The 20,553-nt window shown below is 41.0% G+C and overlaps 1 protein-coding gene and 1 long non-coding RNA gene across 4 annotated transcripts in view; both read right to left on the bottom strand.

Moving 5' to 3' along the window:
• The window catches only part of nyap2a (neuronal tyrosine-phosphorylated phosphoinositide-3-kinase adaptor 2a), a 52,114-nt gene that overhangs the window by 7,185 nt on the left and 24,376 nt on the right, over positions 1-20,553 (bottom strand). For all 3 annotated transcript variants that reach the window (XM_083549025.1, XM_083549026.1, XM_083549027.1), the window contains exons 4-6: positions 14,692-15,864; positions 4,901-5,068; positions 4,681-4,796 (exon numbers count right to left, since the gene is read on the bottom strand). In XM_083549025.1, coding sequence (XP_083405151.1) covers positions 4,681-4,796; positions 4,901-5,068; positions 14,692-15,864 — 1,457 coding nt within the window. The remainder of the gene's footprint in view (positions 1-4,680; positions 4,797-4,900; positions 5,069-14,691; positions 15,865-20,553) is intronic.
• Positions 427-2,801, bottom strand: LOC310730205. Its single transcript, XR_014534760.1, has 2 exons — positions 1,977-2,801; positions 427-1,942 (listed from the first exon to the last, which is right to left on the bottom strand). It is a non-coding gene; the product is annotated as an uncharacterized lncRNA (long non-coding RNA).

The raw sequence follows: 20,553 nt of genomic DNA, 5'->3' as shown, positions 1-20,553 counted from the left end.
GTCTGTCTGTCTGTCTGTCTGTCTGTCTGTCTGTCTGTCTGTCCTTCTGTCCGTCCGTCCGTCCGTCCGTCCGTCCGTCCGTCCGTCCGTCCGTCCGTCCGTCTGTCTGTGTCTATCCATTTAATGTATCTTATATATATTCATATTTATATAAAAAACAATAAATAATAATCGATACATAGGAAAATAGCAGCCTATTATTTATCTTATATAACTAGCCATCAAAATATTTCTGGATTTATTTAATGTATTTTTTAAAAGCGAATTGAATATCCATTCCGATTGGCAATTCGTATCGAACTCGACCTTTTCCGAAAGCATTCCTTTACATTAAAAAACAGACCATGTGCATTAGAAATGATCGTAGTATTCATATTCCTTTGAAGATCATTGTGTGTGTAGTATTTTATTGTAACCCCCCTACACACACACACACACACACACACACACACACACACACACACACACACACACACATACATATACCAACAATCATATGCACTAAGACCCCATGTACATGCACAACTACAAGTAAATGCAAACACCCTAGGACACCCACCCACACACACCCACACACACGCCAACATTCACAGAAACACACAAACGTTTGTGCTTTGGAGGTAGGAAGCTGCAGACACACACACAGAAAACACAAGACAAACAGGATAAAGAGTGTAAACCACTGACATGATTTTATTATTGAGTTTGGATTAGTTTTTTGAGGATTAGTTTGTCGGGCGATTTAGCTGCTTGTATTGCATGTTTTGTTTTGTTTTTTCTTTAGGTTTGCTAGTTATAGATACACATATCCAGGGATTCGGTATTGGTCTGGTGCAATATTTATTTACATGAGCTACAGTAACAGTTTATGACACCTACAGTTTTCTTTTGTTTCAGTGCAACAAACTAAGTCAAAGTGAAAAACATAGAAGAACTGAACAGTGATGATTGGACTGAAAGAAAGTTTTACAGGGTCCAAATTGGAAATTTTGAGCTCTAATGGAAGATCTTACGTAAGACAAAGAACAGGAGAGAAGATGTTAGCAGACTCCATCACACACACGATCAAACATGGTGGAAACTTATTGGTTTTGGGTTGTTTTGGAACAGGGAGTTTTGGAGACTTATTCAGCAAAGTGAAAGAAATCCTGAACCAACATGGCTACTATTCCATTGTTCGCCGTTACACCTATCCGTCTGGACCGCGGACCATCTTTCAGAGAGCAAACAATCGTCTGGAGTGTTATCTTAAATGGAACGGTCTGCCCAGTCACAGCACCTAAATCCCATTAAACTGCCCTGGGATAAATTTTATCTCAAGAAAGGAATTTCCAAACAAGTATTTCAGTTGAACATTAGTCTCGAAAGCAAAAAGTTGTGTATAAGTGTTCTTAATGCTAAAGGAGAATTTTTCCAATTTCAAAAAAGCTGAATATCAGTACATTTATATATTTGTTCTGTCAAAGGAAATCGTCATACTTACATAATTGACCTAGTTTGTTGCATAGAAACAAAAGGAACATGCAGGTGTCTTTAAAAAACCATAAAAAACTGGGTTTCCAAATTTTCCAAATACAGACATGGACAAATTTGTTGGTATGTTTTGAAATATAAATAATTGGACAAATATATACTGTATATATTGATATTCCGAACTAATAGTTTGGACCAACCACAATGCTTTTGGGAAAAAATGAGACACGATATTTTGCTAGATCTGATACCCTCTATCTATGAAGGACACAATCCCGTTCCAAATCTACCAAGCTGTTCTGGAGCAAAAAGTACTGCTTAGTGTAAGAAAGCTCCATCTTAGCAGGTCATTGGCTCTCCAATGATATAATGACCCACAACATACAGAACCAAGGACTATTGAACATTGGACTATTCTGAAGAGCTGGAACAACCAGTCTGGAGAACGCAACCTTCAAACATCTTGAGACTCAAATACACTATATGGAAAAAAGTTTGGAGACACCTGTCCATAAGATTCTTCTTGAACACCCCGTTCAACATTTGGTCCTCAATAGCCTCCACTCTTCTGGAAAGATGTTCCACTAGAATTTGGGGTGTGTTTATGGAGATTTGTGGGCATTCAGGTACAATGGCATTGGTAAAATCATGTTTGTATTGTGAGGTGAGAAGGACTGGGGTGCAGTCAGCATTCCAATTCACAGCTGTATAGCAGGAGATCGTCCAATCCAACCAATTGAAAGCGTATCTGCATGGAGCTTGCTTTTGTGGACAGGAGCATGTTCATGTTGGAACAGGTCTGGAGCTCCTAGTTCAAGTGAAGCCATCTTATACAATTGTGTCGCCAATTCTGTGGTACAAATTCGATGACGAAGCAAAAATGGCTAGAAATGTCAGGTGTCCTTATAATTTGTCCATAAAGTGTATCGTGTCTCAGGGTCTCTACGCATTTTTTTACTTCAAAATTCCATACTTTTCCAGACTCAAATATGCAGAATTCCCTAAAGATTTTTAAGACTATATTTAACATCTGAAATAATGATTTTAAATTCCAACTATCGGATGCGTTATGCTACAATGTCGGCAGTATTTCAGAATCGGAATCTCTGATGTTTTCCTTGTGTTTAGTCGCACAGTCGGGGGGCGCTGTACTGTCACAGTAACTGCTGCCTCACAACATAACAACCAATCACGGTGTGAATTTTAGGCCACGTCCACACTAATACGTTTTGTTTGGAAAAGGGATATTTTTGTTCACACAAAGAATTCCCATTTCGTTCAATCAACGAAAACGTAGCTTTTTGGAAAAGGCTTTTGAAAAAAACAATGACGACTTTTAGTCATTGCCACGAAGTTTCAAAGAACCGGAAAGTACATAAATTCAGACGTCTCAGTGTCTGGATGAGTGACTTTTGGGAAACGATCGGTGTATTTTTGACAAAAACGCCGTTTTTCTCGAATGGATCCGGATTAGCCCTTTTTTTTGTCCATTTCGAGTTACCTCAGTGAAAAGTTATTTTCCTCTGGAGAACTACCAACAAATCTGGTCCATATTTCAAACCCAGAATTCCGGTATTATACAGCTTATACGTATATGTCAGGACTGAAAATGTATTTCTGTGTATGTGCGTGTTTTTTTTCGGACTCTATCTTGGCGACTGGATCGAATATCGCTGATATAATACACGGAAAAAGTAAAAATTAAACATAGAGAAAAGCATACAGGCAAAACGTTCGCAGAGGTCCGTTTGACCCCGTTGCATCGACATGGACACAGCATTTTATATATACATACATCAAACAATACAGCCAGAGGATGAAGAAAATGAGGTAATAATGACCTTAATTTGGGTTTTTGAAGATGTTCTTCACAGGGCAGGACTGTGGATTTATTTTGGTTGATATTTACAGTGAACCGAAAGAGTGTTAGTTGAATGACCGATGAATTATTGTGATACAGAGAAGAACGTTGCTCCAAAGTGAGGTTGATGAGATGCTGCCTTTACTATCGGCTGTTTGATGTTTGTATATAAGTAGAAAAAGACAGAGACGTTCTGCTTAACAGGAAAAGCAAAAAAATGGCACTGGGTCCAGAACAGGGTTGTCTGGAGGTGAATTCTTTCACTTTGTTCATTTGCTCTTTTTCAGATTGTCTTTTCTTGCTCATCATGAACAACAGGAGCAGTGGATTATTCAAGGATTTTCTTTCAGAAATACTTTCATAAAGTGTGTGTGAAACGAAGAGAGAGAGAGAGAGAGAGAGAGAGAGAGAGAGAGAGAGAGAGAGAGAGAGAGAGAGAGAGAGAGAGAGAGAGAGAGCGATTGGTTACAGAGAAAATGAGATGAACGGAACAGGGACAGAGAGATGAAGAGAAAGGGAGAGCGGCGAGAATGAGATTGATAGCGAGAACACAGGGAGAAAGAGATGGATACAAAGAGACCTGGGGAAAAACGGAAAGAGACAATACAGGGATAGAAAGAGATGGAGAGAGAAGAAAAAGGAAAAGAGTTGAATAGAGAGAAAACAGAAAGAAAATGATGTATAGGGAGAGACAAAAAGAGATGGAATGAGAGAAGAGTGAAATGAATGCAGAGAGGGAGAGTGAGAGATGGAGAGAATGAACATTGAGGAAGAACATGTACAAAGAGATGAAGAGACAGAACAAAGAGACAAAAATAAAGAGAAAGAAATGATTAAATAACAAGGAGAAAGAGATGGAGAGAGAGGGGGAACGGAGGGGATGAGTTGAATAGAAAGAAAACTTGGAGAAAGTGATGGATAGAACAGAGATAGAGAGGTGGAGAACAGAAGAAGAGTGGATGAGTATGTGGAAGACAATTTGCTTTTTCATCTTTTTTTATTCTCCTCATAACACTGAGGGTCCTGAACCAATGAGAGACAGCCCCGATCTGGACACACACAAACACACACACACACACACACACACACACACACACACACACACACACACACACACACACACACACACACACACACACAGACAGACAGACAGACATATATACAATAAGCAGAGACAGCAGCCAAGTGGATGTAGTGAACAGTCGTGGACACACAGTCAAGTGTTCCTCAGCTCATTGAGAGACACACAGAAGACGTTAGCAGGCTGATAGACAGACACGCAGGACGGGACAGAGCACCACGCGCATGCGCCGCCTCGCTCACGCCGAAGAGTGTGAATGCAGTACCTTGCTCGCGCTCTGATTGGACGAAGAATCTGGGGCGTGTCTTTGGGGCGTCCCTGCAGGAGACGGGACTCCAGATGTGGAGGCGGAACGGCCGAGTTTGCAGGCAGTTTTTGGTTCTAGAGGGGACAAGTTGGACAGATTTGGAGACTCGAACATTAGCACCACCTGGTGGTTAAATACCACATTACACCCAAAACTCTTGTTTTTTTTCTTTACATACCTGAAGATCCGCCTCCCATCATGGTAGTCGGGCTGATCGAGGAGCGGCCTAGAGGCGTGGGCGTGGCCGAATGTCCTGAGGTCGTGTCCCAATCCTGGGTTTTGGGGGAGGAGCTACGTAGGGCTCGCTCTTTACTATCAATGCTGTAGCTCCTGGTCTTTCCTTCAACTTCGACACACACACACACACACACACACACACACACACACACACACACACACACACACACACACACACACACACACACACACACACACACAAATATATGGTGAAGTCAAAAGGTCTTAAAGTCACAGTGAAGTAAATGAAGAAAAGAGTGACGTGTGGGTGGGTGTGGGTGTGGGTGGGTGTGTGTCTAAGAGAGAGAGTAATGAACAAGATCAGATCGTTTTCTCTCTCTCCGTCTCTTTCTCTCTCTCACACACACACACACACACACACACACACACACACACACACACACACATATTAATATATGGTGAATGCAAAGTGAATGAATTAAAGAGTGACAGAAGAGATAGAGTGTGTGTGTGTGTGTGTGTGTGTGTGATGGGTGGGGGGAGAGAGAGAGAGAGAGAGAGAGAGAGAGAGAGAGAGAGAGAGAGAGAGAAAGAGAGAGGGATTAGCAAAATAAGATCATTCCTAGTGCAAATGCCAAAAAGCCTGAAGGCAAAGTCACATGGAGATGAGGATGGACAGGATTAGAAATGAGTTCATTAGAGGGACCGAGAAGGTAGAAAGTTTTTGGAGACGAGGTGAAAGAGGTGAGATTGAGATGGTTTGGTCGTATGCAGAGGAGGGACATGGAGTATATCGGGTGGAGAACGCTGAGGATAAAGGCAGCAGGCAGGAGGAAAAGAGGACGGCCAAGGAGGAGGTTTATGGATCGGCTGAAGAAGGACATGCAGGTGGTTGTTTGAAAGAGGAAGGTGTAGAGGACAGGGTTGAATGGAGATGGAAGATCTGGGGTGGAGACCAACATATAGGAAAAGCCGAAAGAGGACAATGGAGAAAAGAAAGAAAAGAAGAAGAATTTTCACACACTCCAGCGCTCATGATATTTCTCACTCTCCGGTGTTTGTATTGTTTTTTATGCTTTATAATCACACTCTTGTATCACCCATATAAGCATGGGGTCCCCTTTGAATGTCCCCTTTGAGTCTGGTTCCTCATAAGGTTTCTTCCTCATACCATTTAAGGGAGTTGCCACAGTCGCCCCAGGTTGCCCCAGGCTTACTCACTGCAGATAAATAGACATTGTTCACTTATTAAATATTTTGTTCTATAATTCTTACATTCTGTAAAGCTGCTTTGAGACATTGTCTATATAAATAAACACTTATTGAATTCGTAGATGTTTTTATGTGCTGATATACTTCAGTTAAAAAAATATTAAAATCCAAATAAATCAATATTTTGATCACAATTATTATTATTTTAATATTATTATTTGACCAATTTCCTGCACATGCACCAATATGGCCACACGGGGCCACTGTTTATCCAGCAACATTACCTGAGGGCTACTTGCGTGAGAAAGAGATTATGTGTGTGTGTGTGTGTGTGTGTGTGTGTGTGTGTGTGTGTGTGTGTGTGTGTGTTAATATTTAATTTCTAACATCCTAACAGGATGCGGGGAGGTTTTATCTTAGTGGGGTTTTTTTTTATCCAAAGGTCACAAGTTCAAATTCCAGCCTCAACAAGATGCCACTCTTGGGCCCCTAAACAATGCCCTTAACCCCATATCTGCTCAGTTGAAGGAATGAGCTAAAACTGAGTTGCTCTGGATAAGGACATCTGCCAAAACGGCATAGATGTAAATGGTTATGTAGGATGTGCCTAGAATCTTCTTTTTTTTAAGGAAAGGATTGTGTGATCACGACTTTGTTTTTTTGTGATTTCGACATAGAGTCCGTGATCTCAACGTAAAAACCAGTTTTCTCACAAGAGAGAAAATCTCTCGCCTTCTACGTTTTCAATCACTGAAAGACACAGAGCTATTTCAGTTTCCTTGAGTCCTTGATCGAAGTAAAAGCGAATGTAATCATCCACGACGCTGTGACCATGCTGCCTCTAGAACATGCTATTGTGCCGAATAAGCAGAAAAAAACTAAGAAGTGATCACGAGGAAACTGTTTGTTATGTCGAGATCACTAAAAAATTAAGGTGTGATAATGTCATAAATGACTTTGGATATAAATAGAGATCTTAAGAAAATGAAGGCATGATCATAAGAAAACAAGAAAGAGAAAAAATATATAATGCATGGACATCCATGTTAGAGAAAGAAAAAAACTTAAGACATTTTCCAGCTGCTTAAATTCTGTAAAGAATTCTGTAAAGGTTTAATAAGACCATTAGCTTCTGTGGAACTGAAAGATCCTGGTACCCTGTGAGTGGCCGAAAGTTTCAGTCTAGACGTTCCTAACACTTTCAATGACAACAACAACAACAACAAAAAAGTTAGCAAGTATTAGCCAGACAAATAATTCATCTGCATGGGCATTGAACTCATTTTGGCCCAAGATGAAGTCCAGGAGTTGGAGCTGGACTTGATCCATCTCCCCCTACCATGCTAAACCTAATCCTGAACCCAGACGAGGCTGTACATTCAAAACAATACCAAACAAGACATTAAACACCATCTGCAGCCTGAAATAAACCCAGTTGTCCAACCGAGGGACAATCAATTTCAGTGAAATATAGTCAACAAACACACACATTCAATTTAAAGAATCCATATTGACGGTAGCTGCAGCGGTCTCCAAGCTTGCTAATCCAGCTATGCTAGCATTTTAAGCTAAAACGATCCTTATGGCTTAGTGTTTCTCTCAGTGACCAAATAATGCTAGGAAGACTAGCTTGGGCAGGATTAGAAACGAGTTTATGGGAGGGACAGCGCATGTAGGACCTTTTGGAGACAAAGTGAGGGAGGCGAGATTGAGATGGTTTGGACAAGTGCAGAGGCAGGATATCAGTAGGAGAATGCTGAGGATGGAGCCACCAGGAAGGAGGAAAAGAGGAAGACCAAGGACGAGGTTCATGGATGTGGTGAGGGAAGACATGCAGGTAGTTGGTTCGAAAGAGGCAGATGTAGAAGACAGAGGGGTATGGAGACGGCTGATCCGCTGTGGCGCCCCCTAATGGGAGCAGCCGAAAGAAGAAGGAGCCTACATTGCTTCACCCGAGACATGAACTGGAGTGATGGAGCCGAGGTTACGGCCAGAATTCATACGCCATATTGATTGATTGATTCATTACAAATCAGATAACCGATAAGTCTGCATCAGAGTCTGAGACCTAAATCTCGACCGTTTGATTTTGAATTGCACGAGTAGGCTAAGTGGTCAGTGGGTTTATTTTTAATATGTCGCCATCGTCCCCCTCCCCTGTCTCTTTGTGTCTCACTGGGGACCTGTTAGTGCTCACATTCATCATGTCCTTCATTCACTCCGAACGCATTAAGGAAATTGCTTTACTAACAGATGAAAGCTTTTCAATTATTTCGGCTGCTGAGAGTCTCGGCTGTTTCTGTGTGTGTGAGTGGGGGTGTGGGGGTGTTTGTGTGTGTGTGAGTTCGTGTTCATAACATTGGTGTGCTATCATGTTTGTGTTTTTTGGATCAAATCTGAGGCACTTTTTAAAAGAGAAATTTATATTAATTGATTATTAATAATATATTATTATTATTATTATTATTATTATTATTTTTCGTAAGTGAAACCAAAGCACAATGTGTTTTTGTTCACTTTTGTAAATTATGAATGAATGGGAACTATTAATAATAAATAACATGTTTCTTTATTACTATCTGATAATAAATATATAATCTGATATAATCGATTTTAGAATTTAGATCACCCTCATGAACATTTTAATTATCTTCATATTGTGCAATAATAAAAAAAACATGTCCAATACCACTATTTATTTATTATTTTTGTATGTGATATTATATTAGGTATTTTTTTCAGTGCAATTATATTTATTATTCATTTTATTTATTTTCATAAATTTGTGCAATACCACATTTTTTCGGGTTTTTTTATTTATTATTATTAATTTTTTTTTATTATTATTATTTTTTTATTTTTTATTTACAACTGGAAGTTTCTGTCACCAAAACAAATTCCTTGTGAATATAAAAACACACTTTGCAAAAAAGCTCTTCCTGATTCTGATTCTGGAAACGGAATCACTGACTTATGTTTTCACATTTTGCACGTCTGTAGATGTTGGAGTTTCTATCCAATCAGATTTCAGCCACCACATCACTCATTGGCACTCTATGTTGCTTGAAAATGTCCTTGAAATTTGAACCAATCAGACTGCGATTTGGACATTCTGAGGACCTCTAAGAGGCGTCCAAACACGTCTACATTTCCGTGCGCTTTGACCGCATCTGTAGCAAACTGCACAAGCTCAAATATATTTGTGTGGATTTAAAAGCTGCTTTTGTCATTTCAAAATGACTGACAGAGCAGAACAAATTTATTTGGCCACAGACTTACAAGGACATTTACAAGATGGACTCTTTCAAGAAAAGCTGGACATCGTTAGGAAATGTCAACCAAACAGTTCCAAAAAGTTGTTGAGCTTTTTCACAAACCATTTATACTTTTGCATTTTCTTCTGAAAAAAAAAAACCCACACATTTTACTTTAATTTCAAATCTCCAGGAAAACGAATGCATGAAAAAAAATGTGCAAACATTCACAGAAAACCCATTTTTATAAGGTTAATATTGATCCTTCTGCTAAAGATGACGTATGCAGGCGATGCAGTTGTGGCTACAGTGAAAGGAGACCTGTTGTATTGAATTCATTGGTTTTCTTGATTCCTGTCTGTGATGCAACGCTCTGTTCTACTGCTTTACTCGATTATATTGATAGTTTCTATTCATAATGATGGTATTAAGAGGAGGATTGTTTTATGTGGGACACCGCCGAGGTCCCGAGACCCACCACTGCTACTAATCACTTAAACAGGATAACAGTGATTTGTCGAAAGTAATCTATTATCTAATATCATAATATTACAGATTCACTATTTGAAGTTCCTGAGGCATGACTTTGACAAGCTTTCTTGTTATTAAGATGAAGTCAATTGTAAAAAAATCCCCAAAAATATGAGAATAGCCATAAGCACTGCTCGACTGGTACCACCTTCTCTCACAGTCAGAGGAAAATATACTTCAAGGCTCCTCTCTGTTCTGTTCTGGTGGTGGAATGAACTTCCCTTAGCTGTCCGGACAGCAGAGTCCCTGACTTTCTTCAAGCAAAGGGTGAAGACCAACCTCTTCCTGAAACTCTTAACAGATCCCACGTTTGATTTGTTAAAAAAGAAAATCAAAGAGACTCGAAGCTCTTTTGTACGTCGCTCTGGACAAGGGTGTCTGCTAAATGCCGTAAATGTAAATAAGCATAACAACCGGTCTTTTCCAGATCGGCTTTCCAACAGATCTATTTCGAGATTTAGCTGTGTCAAAATAAGAGGCGCCTTAAGAGGCGCCATTTTGAAAGAACTGCTATTCACTTTAACTGTTGGGGGTTTTAATGGTACGGATTATTCGTGAGGAGAGCGCCTAATGAAAACTCTGGCTTAAAAAGAAAAATAAAAACACTTATGTGCATATGTTATTGCACATGTTCTTTTCCGAACAGTCTGCGGTGGCTTCATTAGCCATGCTGTGCTCTATTCATTTCCAGTTAATTATCCTCCTTTGCTTTTAACACCAGGCTTTAATAGTGAAGCGCTAGGGTGATAAATGATGTATGGATGGATGACCCACTGGAGACTGCTTAACTTTGTGTGTGTATGTGTGTGTTACAGTATTCCGACCTGTAGACAGTCTATTCTTATGTGCAAGACAGCAAGCAAGAAAACTATGCATAATATAAGTAACCTAGAAAAAAAAATACCACAGCCTACACCACTGACAGGATTAGCAACACACATCCAATCGACTCGACACTCACACACACATACAGATGCTCATTAGCCTGACAGAAAAAGTGCAGTAGAGGTGCTGTGGGACCTGAACTTTGGTCCCTCAGTCTGCCTGGGTCAGCAATCAGAGAACGATTAACAGTTACAGTTTAACTAGCACTCATTTGACTAATTATCAATGACGGTTAGTGAAAATGGGCTAGCAAGGCATCCACATCAGATTTTTTGTTAAACATTCCTTCGGAATCAATCAACAAAATCAATCCACAGAAATGATATAAAGAAGTGAGGCACAGGCTGATTTGTTTTTAGCCCAGACTGTAAACATTTTAGTGCACGTTTCCTGTACTTGGGTAAAAAGTATTGCCTGTACTTTGGCCTCAAAAAAAAAAAAAATAGGGACCAACGCATTTTGGAAAAGTATAAAAAAGAATGGAATTTGATCTGAGTGATTTTACAGGTCTGGGTTAGTATGGAACATTTTTTTAAGACAACAAAGGCGCCAAAACGTCTAAAAACACTCCCACACTTCCGTTGCTCATCCACACTGAAATGTCTGAAAATGTTTACGTCCTTGTATTACGCCTGAGCAAAACCTGCGTTTATTCATTTTCCGGCTCTTTGAAATGACACAGCAATGACAAAAAATGCGTCATTGTTTCCTAAAGCCTCTGTTTTCGAAGCCCACGATGCGACGTGAAAACGGTGTTTATCAAATGCAGTCACTTTGGAGAGCGTTTTCACAAAGCTACGTTTTCGTTGACTGAAAACGCAGTCTCTTTGTAAACAGAACGCCAAAACTGAAAAAGGAAAATATGCGTCTTTAAACAAAAAACGTATTAGTGTGAAGATTTCCTAAATGTGTTTTTTTGTGGAGTTAGGACCAGACACTCCACACTGCGAAGAACGAATTTCACTGTGCTGTAATTTATATGTGACAAATGAATGGTATTCTATTCTACGTCACCCCCTGCCATGTGACTAAACACATGGAAAACATCAGAAATTCTAAATCTGTCATGCGTCAGAGATTGTAACACAACGCATGCTTTATTGGAAATTTCAAAATCACTATTTTAAATATGGTCTTAAAAATCAAAAATCTTAAAAATGTGAAGGAACCCTGATTGCTGCAGGTCAGGTTTCCGTTCTCCCGCACATCATACCGTATCAAGGAGATCGATTTCTATTGTTACAGTCATGAAGTACTTATGATACATAATTCTCATTATGCTATCTATGACACCTTGTAATTTTATGCACTGCCCAAAGCCAATAGCTCTATTGTCAAACTAAAGATATTAGACAGGAGGCGAAAATCTGATATATAGCACCACCAACCGCCACTCCTAAATACGTAATGTATTCCATGTTGGAGCCAAGAGCCAGTACAGGCCATAAGTAGCTCTATACCACAGCAATGTGGTGTTAAATAGCAGATTGCTCACATTATAAGCAGGTTGCTGATATTAAATGGGTCATAATGGCTATGTGTTGCTACTGTCAATCACATCATCTTATGTAAGGATGCTGTTCATAGACTTCAGTTCAGCATTCAACACAATCATTCCTCAGCACCTGATTGAGAAGCTGAGCCTACTGGGCCTGAACACCTCCCTCTGCAACTGGATCCTGGACTTCCTGACTGGAAGACCTCAGTCAGTCCGGATCGGAAACAGCATCTCCAGCACCACCACACTGAGCACTGGGGCCCCCCAGGGCTGTGTGCTCAGTCCACTGCTGTTCACTCTGCTGACTCACGACTGTGCACCAATGCACAGCTCGAATCACATCATCAAGTTTGCCGATGACACGACCGTGGTGGGTCTAATCAGCAAGAACGACGAGTCAGCATACAGAGAGGAGGTGCAACGGTTAACAGCCTGGTGTGGAGCCAACAACCTGTCTCTAAACGTTGACAAAACTAAAGAGATGGTTGTTGACTTCAGGAGAACACAGAGTGACCATTCTCCACTGATCATCGCTGGATCCTCAGTGGAGATCGTCAAGAGCACCAAATTCCTTGGTGTTCATCTGGCGGACAAGCTCACCTGGTCACTTAACACCAGCTCCATCACCAAGAAAGCCCAGCAGCGTCTCTACTTCCTGAGAAGGCTAAGGAAAGCTAATCTCCCTCCCCCCATCCTGTCCATGTTCTACAGAGGGACCATTGAGAGCATCCTGAGCAGCTGCATGGTTTGGGAACTGCACCGTCTCGGACCGCAAGACCCTACAGAGGATAGTGAGGACAGCTGAGACGATTATCGGAATCTCTCTTCCCTCTATCATGGACATCTACACTACACGCTGCATCCGCAAAGCACACAGCATTGTGGACGATCACACACACCCGTCACACACACTTTTCACACTCCTACCATCAGGGAAACGGTTCCGAAGCATTCGGGCCGCCACATCCAGACTGTGCAACAGTTTTTTCCCGCAAGCCATCAGGCTCCTCAACAAAGAACTGAACTGAACTCTCTCTCACACACACACACACACACACACACACACACACACACACACACACACACACACACACACACTTACACACAACTGTGTGACTGATCCGCACAAACCGGACTCAACACCCATCATACACTTCGTTCACCCAGGTTTTCAATACCAATCACATTTTTCACGATCGCAAAATGTATACATGCCGTCTGTTGCTGATTCCGGGACTTGTTATTTTGCACAATATTCTGTCCAAATCCTTTGGTTACTGTTAAATCTATTTTTGATTGCTGCTACTGCTGAATTGCACAAATTCTGTTTACATTTTTCTGTTTACACTGCACCTTATTCTGTTACGACAGGTCTTACTGGCGGAGCTATTTCTATTTTTAATTTTATATTTTGTGTATTGTGTATTGTCCTGCACTGTCCTGTGTTGTCTTGCACTGTCTTGTGTTGTCTTTTGCACTGTTTGCACCAGCTGCACACATGCACTTTACGGGGCGAGGATCTTAGTTCTCGGCCCTGTGTTCTTCTGTTCTGTACTGTTTGTTTTATGTTGTTCTATGTAGCACCTGGGTTCAGGAGGAACGTTGTCTCATTTCACTGTGTACTGCATCAGCTATATATGGTTGAAATGACAATAAAAGCTTCTTGACTTGACTTGACTTGATCAGTAATGTCAAATGAACAACTAAGGCTGCTCCAGGGGTGCTAACTGTATATAAGCTCATGGGTCAACGACAGTATGAGTATTCAATCTGCATATGGTTTTCTGGAAATGTATTCTCTATAATAAAGGTTGTCAATCCTGTTGTAATGCAAAATGTTAGGAGTAGAGATGGGGGATATGATGGGTGAGAGGTACATTTGGGATTTAAGGTAAAGTCCATGTCCACACTAATACGCTTTCATTTGAAAAGCGCATAATTGTAACACACAGCGACGTAGCTTTTTAAAAAAAGCTCTCTAAAGTGAATAAAATCGAAAGCATCTTGTGCGTCGCAGTGTGGACTGTAGAAATGTAGGCTTTCAAAAATGATAGCGCATTTTTTGTCACTGCCGCAACGTTTCAAAGAGCCGTAATGTAAATAAAGGTTTAGGTTGGGATTTAGGGTTGAGTTTTGTAGGGGATTAGGAATGGTGTTTATGGTGGGATTGGGTTTTGGGTTTGGTAGGGTAAACTACTGAGTTATTGTTCAAAGATTTGGATTGATTTGTGAAAAGTTTAACTGCTTAACTTTTTTCTTCTTCTGACTTGAATAAGCCAATAAGAAACAGTAAGATTATAGCATTTTCGATTTGTGTAAGCTTTACATATATATTACATTATCAAGCCGTTACATTATCAACGTTTTTCAAATAAATCAAATGTAGCTTACTTTCGCTAAACTCCTTGTTCTTGTGCCCACCTGAGCCTTTTCTCAGCATGCTCTTGCTAGAAGAAAACGAATTGCTGAGCTCGTCCAGTGGACTGGTTGGTGTTCGGCATCCACGACCTCCTGACCCTGAACTCGACCCCCCTGATCCCCCTGATGCAGTGGAAACATTTTGCATGGATCCACCATGGATGCTGGAAGAGTTCGAAAGTCGTCCGCTCTCATGGGATCCATGAGACACTCCAGAGGCACTGCGAGGAATCGTGCCGGTCATCAAAGCATCGTATGGGGGTGGACGTTTGAGGCTGAGAGGGGTCAAAGAGCGACCCATGCTGATAGGCGATGGGCAGGCAGAGTGGCTGCGAGGGTAACCATGAGCAGCTGAAGAACCCCCACTCTTGTACAGGGCTGATGTTAGGGGGGGAGCCGAGGAACGTCCAGATACTGTGATTGTCTGGGTGGATGAATATTCTTTACTGTCTAATGACTTCTTATGGTGATGATGATGGTGATGGTGATGGTGGTGTTGCGGTGCTGGCAAGGGTTGCGCAGATTCGCTTGTTGTTGTTGGAGAACCAGGTTTTCCATACCCAACGTTCTCAATCACAGGAAGTTTGGTGACGTCTAGAGGAGTTAGGGGGGATTCATCTGAATTCGGGGAGCACTGAGCAGGTGCAGGGGGGAACACCAAGAGGGGAGGCCTATGAGTCAATAAGTTAGGAAAGGGGGCAGGTATGTCACAAATTGAGCCACGAGGGACAGCAGATCGCGTTAGGTCTATATCTGAACTAGGTTCCCAGCGTGCCTGGATATGCTCTGTTGGCAGGGCAGCTTCTTCATAGGAAGGGTATTTCATCTCCTCATACACACTCTCTCCCTGGTCATCTTCATCATCTGCATTGCTCCCAGTAAAGTGGCTAAAGTCACGTAGAATGTTCCCCACCATCTCTATGTAGACAGGTTCCACCTCCTCATCCGTGTCCAAGGCAGGGCTTTGATTTTGGGACATGGACTTCTTCTTCTGTTGTCGTGGCAAAGAAGCAGACTTGAATTTGGTGCCGTGTTTTTGCATGTAGGACTCATCGAAAGAGGTGCTGAGCTGAGTGTTGGGGTTGCGCTTCGGTTTGGGTGGAGGCATGCGACGATACTCCTCACTGCAGGGGCGACTCTTGGAAGCTGCAGAAAAGAAAACTGCAGTATCAGTATAATACAAATCACTACAACAAGCAACATAATGATTTGTCTATATCCTAAACTTGTTTCTAACATTTAAATGACTGAGAAACTTAGCGCTTAGCTTATTTCATATTTCTAAAGGTGTATCCAATTTGAATTAGTTGATTACTTTCCAGAAATCTTGTTATGTCAAGATTCCCATTTTTCATTATAAAAGAATGGCATGTCATATTATTTATCTGGCTATTGGAAGGCCAAACACCAAAGGTGCATTGGCATCCTATTATTATTCTACAATTATCTTATTATTATTATTATTATTATTATTATTATTATTATTATTATTATTAAGCTTCTTGTTCTTCTGATTGTGAAATTTGGCTTTGTGCTCCCCACTCTATAGCAGAACAACTTCTTCTTTTGGCTGCTCCCATTAGGGGTCACCACAGTGGATCACCTGTCTCCATACTGCTCTGTCCTCTACATCTGCCTTTTTTCCTCCTTCTTTTTAGGATCCTTTTTTATTACATATCACTCCTGCCACAATTCTCCACCCACTTCACCCTGCCTGCACTCTTTTCTTCACTTCTCTAACACACTCTACAATACTTTGCAATGTTGATCACAGATACCTCATCCACCTTCACCACCTTTTCTCCCTGCAAACGCACCACTCCACTGCCCTCCCTATCATTCACACACATGTACTCTGTCTTACTCCTTCTGACTTTCATCCCCCTTCTCTCCAGCACGTACCTCCACCTCTCCAGGCTCTTCTCCACCTGCTCCCTACTCTCACCACAAATCACAATATCATCCACAAACATCATAGTCCATGGAAACTACTCTTTGCAGTAGTGATGGACAGGTTGCAGACTAGGTCAAACAGGAAAGGGTTTATAGCCGATCCTTGATGCAGTTCAACCTCCACCTTGAACCAGTCTTTTGTTCCTACTGCACACTACACTGCTGTCACACTGTCCTCATACTTGTCCTGGTGCTTTATAGGTGGGGACACAACAAACCGATGCCAAAGAACTACCTCTGAGGAAAGCCAACTGTGGTGTTGCCTTTTGTATTCTCACTTCACCTCACATTACCTGCACCAGGGCAAAGAAGTTGCATTAAAACACACATGACAGACTATAGCCAATGCCCAACTAGCATGTACGTTCTGCGCTTGTGTGAGAGACCCTAACTCATACACATACCAGCAGAGCCAACGGTGTGGAACACAACAAAAAACTAAAACCGTCTAAGGCTTAAAAACACCCGACATTCTCAGACGCCCGACTGTCAGCTTGGTCATTGGGATTAAAGCTATCATTTTCTGGTTGGTTCACCAGATGAGGGAGTGGCAAGTTTAATGTTGTTTTATTTGGTCATTAGTTTAGCTCCAGTAGAAAAGATGTGCAAGCATGAGTATTCGACTGACCATTGTGTACAACACATAGACAACAAAAACAACAACAATGAGAGTAAGACAACTGAGTGTGTCTTTGCTTAAGAGTGTGAGTGTATTTGGTTTTGGAGAATAGGGGTTAGCGGGAATTGGTGAACACAGCAAAAACACAGAGTCTTATAAAACAAAATATCAGAGTTCAGCTCTGATTTTATCAGCTGACAGATATATAAGTGATCTCTCTTTTACTCTCTTTTTTCATTTCCCCACAGAGATGAAGTCGCTGCATCGTGACTAATCTTTGTTTCTCTTTACGGTCTGGCAATGTGGTAAAAAAGAGAGACCGAAAAAAAAAAAGAGGGTGTGTCTGTGTGTTATGCAATCAGATGGACCTCAGGGATGTGTGTCAGCTGCGCTCTGGACCTCAGTGCCATCCAGATTGAAGTAGACATGACAACATGCTTTAATTAATCCCCAACAGAGGGCGGATTTAATAGGAGGACTGTGCAATGTAGCTGAAAAATCAAATGCTGTCAAATCACACCCATCAAGAAGAGTTCAATAATTTTGTCTCATTAGCATTATTTGTTCATTGTTAAAAGCACTATACAAATAATTCAATTCAATTCAATTCATTTTTATTTCATCTCAGCTCCATAGAATATTGACTGAGCATGACTCAGCCTGCAAAGTTTCTTAAAAAGACCTGGGAACTCATCCCTTTAGTCTTTCTTTTATTCTCTTGTTTCAGAAATTAGGTCATGACATACTTTGTGTCTTCTCAGAATGACTGTGAGCAGCTGTTTCTGCATCTGGCATGATAGATGCTATTTGTGTGTGTATGCTTTCCAACTAATTCCTGGAAAGATTTTGGATTGCATCATTGTTGAATAAAACTGGAAACTGTTCTCTGAGAATGCTTAAGTTACACCAAGATTACTCAAGTCCTCACTTCTATTTAATAGACCAGCTTTAAGTTGTTGTTGCCACTTGTTGGGGGGACCTCTAATGTACATTTGACCCCGTTAACCCTGGAGAGCATTCTGCACATTACGCATTGCACAGTGGTATGCCGATAATACACTGGCAGGCAAGTAAGCGCCACAGCTGTTCATCCTGCAATACACAGAAAATCAGTTGGCCCCAGCTTCCAGCCCTGGAGGAGCTCTATGGGGCGTGCCGTCTAAGCACAACTCCCAGCATATTCAAAGCTTGTGCTCACTCCTGTCATCATCTGTTTGTACTTATGCCATCTGGCAGGTGTTACAGGGCTGTTTGTGCATCAGATTCAAGAACAGTATTCCCTCCAGGGCCTTAAATTTCACTGAAGTAAAACCTTTCCTCACACACATTCACCAAATCACTTATTGAGAGGCAGTTCTGAGGAGTTCTATAATAGGGGTAGAGAGGAGAACGGCCAAATAGTTTGAGATGTCAGGAGGGCAATGGAAACTGAAATAACCGCTCTGACCATTGTGGGGAACAGAAATATTCTACCCTCGAGGTGGATGGACAGGAGAATTACATGGTTCACAGCATGCATGGCCATGATCAATTGATGTCAAGTCGAGTCAAATGGGCTTTTATTGTCTTTTCAACCTTTTAGGAGGACCCCTTTGTAAACAGGGAAGACTTCCATGATTTGTACCATGACCTGATATTTTAAACCTCTGTGGCTTTTTCTGGCTATAGGTTAGAAGTTGCAACTGTGCATTAAAGATAAGAAGGAATTTGAGAAAACAGGGAAAGGGAGAAATATATGTAAGACAAAATGGCAGAAAGCTCAAAGCCAGAGCAAGTTACATACAATTAGACCAAGGGCCAAAACATACCATATTTATCTATCCAAGCTCATAAGCTTCAAGTTACTCAGAGTATGATTTCATGCATCGCTGCATTTGAAAAAGGGTCATGGTAATATTTGTGATGCGTGTGCAGCCGACACAGTCTTTTGCAGAGCTGGTTCATTCACATAAATACATAACATTGACAAAAATGTGTGGATGTTTGAATATCTATTTGCTTTTAAGGAAATATTTGCTTCTCCAGCCATATGATGGTTCTACTCCAGACCACGAAACAGAAGGTACACAACTGTGTATAGATGCACAAGCATGAAATTGTCCCTTCACTTTAACTAGGAGACCCAAACCTGGTCCAGCATAACTTTGCCCCTGTGCATAAATCTAGATCCATAAAGATATGACTCTGAGCTCTGACCTCAACCTTACTGAACACCTTTAGGATGAATTGGAATGCTGATTGCACCCCAGGCCACCTCACCTCACTTTAATCAGTACCTGACTTCACTAACACCCTTGTGGCTGACCGAACACAAATTTCCACAACCATTCCCCAAAATCTAGTGGAACATTTTCCCAGGAGAGTGGTGGTTATTAAAACTGCAAACAGGACTAAATGTGGAATCAGATGCTCAAAAAATCATATACAAACCTTATAGATGGAGGTCCACAAACTTTTTTCCATGTAGTCTATGAGATCCATGAATGTAGTCTGTAATTATAGTGTATTGGGTGAACCATGTTTTGCCTAGTATTTTTTATTTAAAAGTTCATCTTTTAGGGTTTTGTACCTGACCAAGGTGGATCCCAGGTTACTACTAGTTAGTCAAACAAAATTTAATGAATAGATGTTCCCTTTATAATTTCATGTTTGGTTGCCTCAAATTGACATTTTAAATGTATTCCTAATTATAAATAAATCCGTATAGCTATGCATTATTGATCTCAAACACAAATTGTCCTTTGTGGATTACAAAATACAAAAGGATTGGCCTTGGCCTTGCTATTCCAATACTTTTGGAGGTATCTGTATATTTAATTCTGGCGAAAAGACTCTGTGGCTTTATTGTCATTATCTTAGATGTCTCAAATAACGCCATATGGCTAATCCATTGTCCCATTTGAATAGTATGGTTTTTGTGCCACTTCAACAAACAGACACTTGGAAAAACTGCGTTCTTGAGAATGAATGTGTGCCATTGAGTCTGTGTATGTGTGTATGTCCGTGTGTGTGTTAGTGAACCGAAGTGTAAGAATGAAAGGATGAAGTGCTTTAAATAGCTGTGCACTCTGGATGGAGTCCAGTAAAGCACTAATCCGATACAGGACCCGGTGGATTCAGCCAAACTGCTTACAGCACACTTTAGGGGGCGAAATTCATAGATTTTTAATGTTCTAATGCTGTGCCTGTGTGTGTGTTTGTGACAGAGAGAGGGAATAAAGTTCTGCTCTGCTTCCTCCTAGAAACGTTGCCTATGACTCATG

This window comes from Silurus aristotelis (genome assembly GCF_946808225.1).
Source record: "Silurus aristotelis genome assembly, chromosome: 8".
Classification (NCBI taxonomy): Eukaryota; Metazoa; Chordata; class Actinopteri; order Siluriformes; family Siluridae; genus Silurus; species Silurus aristotelis.
This window is presented reverse-complemented; position numbering and strand designations above follow the sequence as displayed.